At 35.2% G+C, this 9,304-nt stretch overlaps 1 protein-coding gene across 1 annotated transcript in view; it reads right to left on the bottom strand.

Annotated features, from left to right (window-relative positions):
• Window positions 1-258: 258 nt before the first annotated feature.
• Window positions 259-9,304, bottom strand: part of LOC138711587 (sodium-coupled monocarboxylate transporter 1-like) — a 37,732-nt gene continuing 28,686 nt past the window's right edge. Inside the window, exons 10-13 of the mRNA XM_069842737.1 lie at window positions 8,964-9,147; window positions 4,837-4,923; window positions 2,736-2,890; window positions 259-810 (exon numbers count right to left, since the gene is read on the bottom strand). Coding sequence (XP_069698838.1) covers window positions 573-810; window positions 2,736-2,890; window positions 4,837-4,923; window positions 8,964-9,147 — 664 coding nt within the window. The 3' untranslated portion in view covers window positions 259-572. The remainder of the gene's footprint in view (window positions 811-2,735; window positions 2,891-4,836; window positions 4,924-8,963; window positions 9,148-9,304) is intronic.

Raw genomic sequence — 9,304 nt, 5'->3', positions numbered from 1 at the left:
ATACACTACTCTTGTAAACTGACTGGTCATATTTGGAATTTAATCAATGGCTTTTACAAAACACACTATAAGGTGTTCATATAAAACAATTATTATCTTGAAAAGGGAGCAAAAAGGAGCAAAACTGTATTAAAATTGTTTGCTTGAAATATCTCGAAGAATTGCATCCTGAATTAATGAAATTACTTGCGGTTCGTCCTGTATAATCACATGACTATACCTCTTCAATATGTCTCATATTTGAAGAATTGTAGTCAGGGTTGAAGGAGAAGGGCTCATGAAAATTGAAACGAATAAAGAAATTTGACGGGGAAAGAAATAAATCAGAACGGAGAGGTAGATAGACTTACGAATGTGAGTAGATGGTTGATGAATGTCGGATATGAAAGACAAAATCGACAGGGGGAAGAAAGGAACAATGCGTAAGTTTAAGAGATAAGGAGAAAATAAGATGAGAAAGGATTAAAGAAATAAGGAAGTAAAAGGAACGAAGCAATTTAATAAACTACACCTGCATAGAACATACTTATGAAGAACATTATGTTCAACAAACGAAAGTAGTTTCTACCCTGTCAACAAGATGTTTCACTCTGTACAAGTCTCTGGGCCTCCTTAGAACGGTGGCCAGCTTGTCTCATCTTTCTCACTATAGGTGCGAAAAGTACCAGATTTGTTTTCTCATTGTTTGGTGCTTCTGTAAACAGGCTGACGATTGATCCAATTAGCACCATGATGAGCGTACCAAGCATCGTGTAGTAGTAAAACGTAATCTTGTACAGCACAAACACGTCATCATCCTTATTATCAGTGCTGCAACAAAATCAGTTCAAGTAACACTCGAATAATATACAATTCAGTAGACGTCCATTGATTATACCATCAGGAACTCGAACCATCCAAGCTTCAAAATAAAATGTAATTAATTTTATTGAAATCCATTTTTCTAAAATATTATTCAAAAGAACAGAGAAGTAAGATAAAGTATTTGGGTTACTATTTTGTACGCAGAAAATCAGATTATGTTGAAATAAATTTTTTGAAATAGATTTGGATATATCTGTGGAACAATACAGCGGACAATGGAACAAAAGAATGCTGTTAAAATTGTATAAATTTGTTGAATTGCCGCTCGTGGAAGCTGACCATCTAGGCATAATGAAATCAGAAATGAGATTTTTCCGATATGTAACACGATGCACATTATTATACTACAGGCGAACTTATGACATAAGAATGTAATTAAATAATATGAAATATGTTTTAAGTACGATTTAAAAATATAGAATTAATTGAAGAGATCGTATCTAACAAATGTCAGGCACTCAAGAGTGAAAATTTGTGGTGTGGGTCAATCTCTAAAAAGAAGGCGTGAACATTTTTGAGACGGAAGAGTACAAATTATATAATCATTCACGAAGATGATAAGGATTATAGTTATAGTTACTGGTATTATTACTATTACTATTATTTAAACGAACGCATTATTTCATTTGTTCTGCACTCATTACTATTCTTTGATATGGAAATTAATTTGTTCACAGTTTGTACGACACAATAGGATGCGTATGCTTGCAGGTCTTCAGTCTCTACTATATGAGGCCTGAAATTACTGTCTGAGGGGAAAGGTGAGAGGAAATAAGGTGCAGTTACTTAATAATGTTGCTCTGGGAAATAAAGATATCGAATACAAGTAGAGTAAATTAGGGATTAATGTTCTTCGGTTTATCTGGTTTCGTTTTATACCTTTATTAAAGTGCGTATAGTTATCACACGAATGGCCATACAGACTCATGCGAAGAATCGTGTGCACGTGCGTTTGTATTCTCTCAGAGTGTCCCGAATCTGCGTGCTGGTGGACATCAATGGCCTCACGCTGCAGCTAAATAGGAACGACATTGCAGGAAGGTTCAATGATTATCATGGCGGCTGTGCGAGATGATGTACATGTGCTACGCTAGCATGATTTTGCAAAATTTTCGTATTGTCATTTTGCTATAAGAAAAGAGAGCACGAATAATTTATTTTTTGAACCAGTAGTAATAACTTGTCCGTTGACATGTTCGTTCATAAGCCATTAACATATATTTTTTTACGTTGTCCTCATTACAAACAACACAGCAGAACACACTACCTTGACACGTCATTCGTCTGTCAATTCCCGTCCTTTACAAGAATCAATCAGATTCACTGATTGAGACTGATAAACACTGCCACCACCTCTGCACGCAGATGTTCGCTCCACAAGAGGGGGCCTGTTGTGTTTTTTCAGCCTTGTTATGAAAATATTCGTTGTCCTCCATTCTCACCCCTTCGTGTTTTATTCGCATAAGGCTTCTAAGTACAAATATTTCGATTAATTTTTCATATGATATAAGACGAAATTTGTAATGTCTTGGTAGCCTCTCTCATGTTCGAACATAGTTCGTGTCCGAATAACCATTATTTTATGTCCACTCTGTATATTGTTCTTTCTACTTATTTATCACTTACACATCTTTTTCGTAATCAATTACATTTTATTTTCTTATCATTACATTGTTAAGATGACGACTTTTGCTATCATTTTTATAACCTGGGTACTAGGCGTTCTTAACCAGATGTTTCCTGTAAACCACCAGTACACAAATGTAAAGAATTTCATTTCCCAAACCTATTGAATCCCCCCACGTTTCCGTAAACATTTGTTCTTACTATTGCTATTGATGTTTTTGTTGAAAAATGCATTTTTTACTTACTGAGCAGTGTTAGTCATATTAACATTTACAGGACATCCGTCCACTCTGAGAGGTAATGTAACTGGCTTGATCTTCTTCTGACTGACAGCGTTTAGTGTCCCGATCGACATCCAACCCATGAAGATCAGACTGACAGCACTACCAGCTAGCGCACCCTATGTCATTAAGAATAACACACTACAGCATGAGATATTAGGCAGTGGAACATAATTAACTGCATGCATTTTTTCCCTCTTAATTTCGAGAGCGCTACAGTCGAAAAAATTAAAGAAGCCGCTGAACTGTGGAGACTTACTTCCAGGCAGAAGGTCGTAATATTTTTCGCCCATACCCTCCTGAGTCCTGTCCTGATACATTTTTTGCTTTATTTTTACAGTTCCATATACAGTAATTCTACACTTAGAAAAAAAAGTAACTGAAATGAGGATTTTTTTTTTTAAATTCTGCAGGTTACAGTAATTTGTCTACCCTTAAAATATAACGTTTACTATGTACTTACTTCGAAATATGTTATTGAGTTGCTGATCGCCATTTTCAATTACAAATAGTTGAAACACGCATTGCAATAATTAAATCGATCTTATTTTTCTTCCTGTAAGTCCCAAGAGATGTCAGGAGCTTGACAAGCACAGCAAAGAAGTGATCGATAACGATTTCACCTAGTGGAACATTTGAAAATAAATACATGTATGAAGTATAAGTTAGTATACTATACTCCAAGACCCAAGAGGATATGTGAGGGAATTTTCCTGTACAATATATTTAGGTATTGAAGGCCCTTTACTTTGCCGGACTTGCCCAATAAAGTACAGGGACATCATTTTATTTTACTAACATTTTTAATATTAACCTAGCTATATCTTTGGATTGAAGGTCTAGAACCGGAAACACCGCTTGCTCCCCCTTCCACGACTGAAGTTCGATGATACTGGCGTAAAATACAAATCACTGTATTAGGTATAGGAGGGAAGAAAAGTAGTTCATCCATTTATGTAAACTAGGAAATATCGCAATTTTGAATTTGATAATTTTCATTAGGTTTTTGTTTAATCTAAATACAGTACTGTATTAACACTTAGTGTTTTTACTCACGAATTGAGCTATCCATTCGGAAGTATTAATTATGCAGTGTATATTGTACTGTTACAGCACATTAGCGTACACTATAGAGAATGAAGTTAAATTGAAAAATAATCATAATATAGATATTTAAACATATTTTTTTTAAACTAGAGCCATTCATTTCGATACAGGCTTCAGTTCTTTTGTGCATATTATCGCACTATAGACTATTGTACCCAATTCCAATTACCAGTTTCGTCCTTCGTACGAGTAACTCATGTTGAAATAATTCTATATCTACTCTATAAAAGAGTACCTTACGTGCTGTAAATTCAATCTTCACTTCTGCCCGAACCGAAAAGATAAAATTACTCAGATATACTATCTACTGTCCGTTCAAGTGGTTTTGTCGCAGGGTCGTAGAAAAGGGGGGAAATCACGTGACAGTTAATTACTTAACGAGGCCCTTTTATTTAAGTTATTTTAAAGAGTTGTATAATATTACGTAGACGCCCAATACCTAACAGAAATTAATGTTTTCAGAAAAGAGCTAATACAGTCCAGCTACTAGACTTTACAGAGGGACGAACAGAAGTAGGTGGGGGAAACCGGGATGCGACGTAGGCAAACGGACGACAGTACCTGTGCGAAAATATGATTCAATATTGAAAGCTCTTTCGTCACTGGAAAACGCGAACATATTTCTGGAACGTACTATATTCACTAACTCAGTACTGCATATGCGGCCTCGGTTCTGTGTGCAGTATGGTTGGAAGTTTACTAGTAGAGGGGGTGGAAGTGAAGTACATTCAAAAACTCAGGTACAATAAAAATTGAAGTAAAAATAAAATGATGTCCCTGTATAACTTTCCAGTGAATAAAGAGTTCAAGAAAATACTACTTTGCATATACATGGATGAAAAATCATTTGCGTATATAATAAAATACGACAGTACATAATTTTATAGGTTGCGTCGTTATATTGCGATGCCAATAACATTTATTGAAATCGTGTCTACATTTCCGATTTGAGACTAACCTTTGTGTTTCCTCTGGGATTCAGCACCCCGAAACTGAAGAGTCCAACAATAGCTCCATTTGTGATTCCAGCGAAGCTTGTGACAACCTGTGAAAATCGACATGAACTGTGTCACAATTCAAGTTACTCTAGACGATTCACTCAGCGTTGTAACCACTAGTATACTCCACGCATAGCAGTACTTTCAGACTGAGTAAACAGAATTGATATTATCACTGTCGACAAAATGCAACCGGTGAAGAAACAGCTCTATCCCCCCCCCCCCATTTGAAATAAAATTCACAAATGCCACACGCTAGTTCCCTGCGGATTTAAATTGTAAACATTGGTAATTGGTAGTCCCATTCCCTCCGTGCAATGAAACCATAATTTCAGTCACACTTATTGGCTTAAGTTCAAACTAATGTTACACAATTTTCTTTTATATGTTCTTCTTTGTATATCACACTTGAATGTCTTTCGAAGACTGTAATTTAAACCGTTACATATAAATTAAAGCATTGACTGAGAAGAAACTGCCTACTGAAGGATACACTGGAAGGAATATTGAACGGGAGAACAGTTCGGGATAGAAAGAGATGCCAGATGACAGACGACATTAATATGAGGAAACAAAGAGGAAGATAGAAAATAGGAAAGAATGGAGAAAGCTGGGTTTACAGTGAAAGATCTGTCTTGGGAGAACATTGAATGAATGAACGAATGAATGAATGAATGAATGAATGAATGAAGAATGAGTAAATGAATGAATTAAATCGTTATTACTCTTCTGGATTAAAACTTTCACACGTTAATTCATGATAGACACTGTTTCAATACAATAAGTGATATGTTGCCAAATTTCGAGTTCAAGCGGTAGGCTACGCGAGATCCATGAATCGATGATACCGCAATCTTGCGGCAGTTTATTAGTATTGAAAAGATGTACCCTTACATCATCTTAAATTTTACGAAGCTTGGAGGGCAACAAGAAAAATGGGCTGCAAATAGAACTACTTTCTTAGTTTTAGTTGATGAGTGTTTCAAATTAAATTTGAAATTTAATCCATATGAATTCGTTAAGGTCTTTGACATTCCTATACCCAGTGTAATACAGGGACATCATTTTATTTTTACTTCAATTTTTATTATACCTGAGTTTTTTAATGTTCTTCACTCCCACACCCTCTACCAGTAAACTTCCAACTGTTCTCCACACAGAACCAAGCGTATATAGTCAAAGTCGCCTTATGGTCATAGTAAACACAAACAGTACTGAAATAGTGAGTATACTGTGTTCCATAAATATGTTCGCATTTTCCTGTGACGAAAGAACTTTCAATATTGAATCATATTCTCCCACAGGTACTGTCGTCCGTTTGCCTACGTCGCATCCAGGTTCTCCAACCCGCTTCTGCTTCCCCTCTGTAAAGACTAGTGGCTGGGATGTCATAGATCTTTTCTGGAAACATTAATTCCTGTTAGGAATTGGACGTCTACGTAATATTACACAACTGTTTAAAATAACTTGAATGAAAGGGCCTCATTAATTAATTGTCACGTGATTTTCCCCCCTTTCTACGGCCCTGCGAGAAAACCACTTAGACGGACAGTAGATAGCATATCTGAGTAATTTTCTCTTTTCGGATCGGGCAGAAGTGAAGACTGAATTTAAATACGTAAGGTAATTTTTTATAGAGCAGGAGTCCACACCTGTGGAGTAACGGTCAGCGCGTCTGACCGCGAAACCAGGTGCCCCGGGTTCGAATCCCGGTCGGGGAAAGTTACCTGGTTGAGGTTTTTTTCGGGGCTTTCCCTCAACCCAATAGGAGCAAATGCTGAGTAACTTTCGGTGCTGGACCCCGGATACATTTCACCTGCATTATCACCTTCATTTCATTCAGACGTTAAATAACCTAGATGTTGATACAGAGTCGTAAAATAACCCAATAAAATATAAAAAAAATTATAGAGCAGGTACAGAATTATTTCAACATGAGTTACTAGTACGAAGGACAAAACTGGTATTTGGAATTAGGTACAATAGTCTATAGTGCGATAATATGCAAAAAAGAACTGAAGCCTGTATCGAAATGAATGGACACCGTTTTCAAAATTGTGTTTAAATATCCATATTATGATTATTTTTCAATTTAACTTCATTGTCTATATTGTAAGCTAATGTGCTGTAGATAGCTCAGTTCGTAAGTAAACACACTTATTGTTAATACAGTATTGTATTTACATTAAAGAAAAACCTAATGAAAATCATCAAACTCAAAATAGCGATATTTCTACTTTACGTAAATGGATGAACTACTTTTCTTCCCTCCTATACTTAGTAAAGTGATTTGCTGTATTTTACGTCAGTATCATCGAACTCCAGTCGTGGAAAGGGGTTAGCAAACGGTATATCCGGTTCTCAATCGTTAATCCAAAGGTTTAGCCAGGTTAATATTAGAAATGTTAGTAAAAATAAAATAATATCCCTGTACTGTCAACATTTTCCAATGCTAATGTGATGTTACATGTTTAGTGGAACATGTTTAGGCCTATTAGATTTTCCGAATTGGAACGTAGGGAAGGGAGCTATTTATATTTCAAATGTGGGCGGGAGGAAATTGGATTGTTATTATCTTTGGACCTTATTCTACATGGAGGGAATGTGCTTGTAAAAACTGGTCACGGGAGACAACTGATCCACTCCCAATAGGACCAAAAGGACAAGGTACACAAAATTAGCACTCATAAAAGTATTATTAAGTTTCCTATTCATAATTGAACTACTGTATGCTCCTCTTCTTACATAATTATATGCTAAGAGAAATATTTCAAGACATAACTATAAATGTGGATGTTTACAAATTCTTCAGTTCACTCTCTTGGTAATTCTCTCGTTAAATCACATCGATGTTTATTTCCCTATTCGCCTATCTACCAGTTTTTCATACAGAGCGTTTAGTAGCGTTCCGGGCCGTCAGATTCCGATCCGTGCCTGCAGTAGGCCTACAACTTACGTTGCGAGCGGTAAAATGCATCATACGTCGCTACTAATAATAGCGCGCAATGTAACACTGTTGTTAAGGTAAGAATAAATTGATATTAAATATCAATTTATTTAAATTTTAAAACTAATAATAATGAGCATTAATCTGTATAATAACAATTCTTTAAAATATCTTGTTAGTAGTGACAAATTCTCGATTTCTGCATAAAATATTTCCCTTAAATTAAGCGAGTTCCTATGATGCAATAAAAGCAATATCTCGACTGATTTTGTCTTTTAGTTCCTATATTTTCTGAGGGACTTTTTTTTTATATAAATTTCGTACTTTAAATTCCCCCACAATCTAGTGCATATCTTCAATTTTCTTAAATAAAGTCTAGTAATATGCAAGTTGTGTGTGCAGTAACAGAATCATGCTGAAAGAACAGGATTATTTGGAGTAAATTCTAGTATTTCACATATTTAATTTACTTTTCCTTCTTTATGAATTCTATGTCTGGTAACAGGTCTTTTGTCGTTAAGACATCCTGTTACTTGCAATTATTTTAACAAATTGACGGATAGTTTCCATAAATAGAACAGAATTGTCAGAATATTTTCTTGCGAATAATAAATTAGTGAATATTAATCACATGACTAACTCATAAATCAATTATTGTAGTAATGATGGAATAAACGAAAATTTCCGGCATGAAGAAGAAACCGAACAGAAGGAAATGTGAATAAAAGAATTAAGAAAATTGTTAAAAGACAGAAAGAATGTGTTTAATGAAAAAATGAAACCATAACTGAAGGGAAGAGTAAATGAATGAATGTACGTAGAAATTATTAGATAGTTAGCGAAGGAAGGAATAAAGAAACGAAAAATGGCGAAAGCGAATAACAAAGAGAATTTGTTTTTTTTAACTCAGAAAAAGTTCTTTCGTTTGATGTAGCCGTGATATCTGTATCAAATCTTGTGTTATTTTGGTTCACAATTGTACGTACGAAAAGTGAAAATAAAGATGTTTGTATCTTAAAAAATAAAAATGCTTGTATCTCAAAATAGAGTTTTTGGGGCTATCATGTTTTGACCAAATACCACAGAATTAAACTCATTCATTCATACTTTCCCAGTCTGACATCTTTTGAGTACAATTACCTGTACAATGCTTCCAAGCTTGTCCACGGCGTATACTAATAGAGTTGCGATTACCCCAACAATAACAACAATGCATTTCATGATGTTGTTGGCCGTCCTGTCAGTTGTGTTGTTTCCCAGGAACGGACGCAGGAAATCGCAGTATACTATCGCCCCCAGCGAGTTGAGACTACTCGATATTGTACTGCGAACATAATACAAACTGCTTAGAAATGAATAGGGATATTGCAATATCAATTACTTCCAAATATTTTCTTCAAATAATAATTATGGTGTTATCTTCCTGGATATGAAAACAACTGAATGTTGCATAGCAACAAGAATTTGAAGCGTAATTCAAT

Source organism: Periplaneta americana, chromosome 13 (assembly GCF_040183065.1).
Source record: "Periplaneta americana isolate PAMFEO1 chromosome 13, P.americana_PAMFEO1_priV1, whole genome shotgun sequence".
NCBI lineage: Eukaryota > Metazoa > Arthropoda > Insecta > Blattodea > Blattidae > Periplaneta > Periplaneta americana.
The sequence above is the reverse complement of the archived record's forward strand: the minus strand, read 5'-3'. Positions and strand labels throughout refer to the sequence as shown.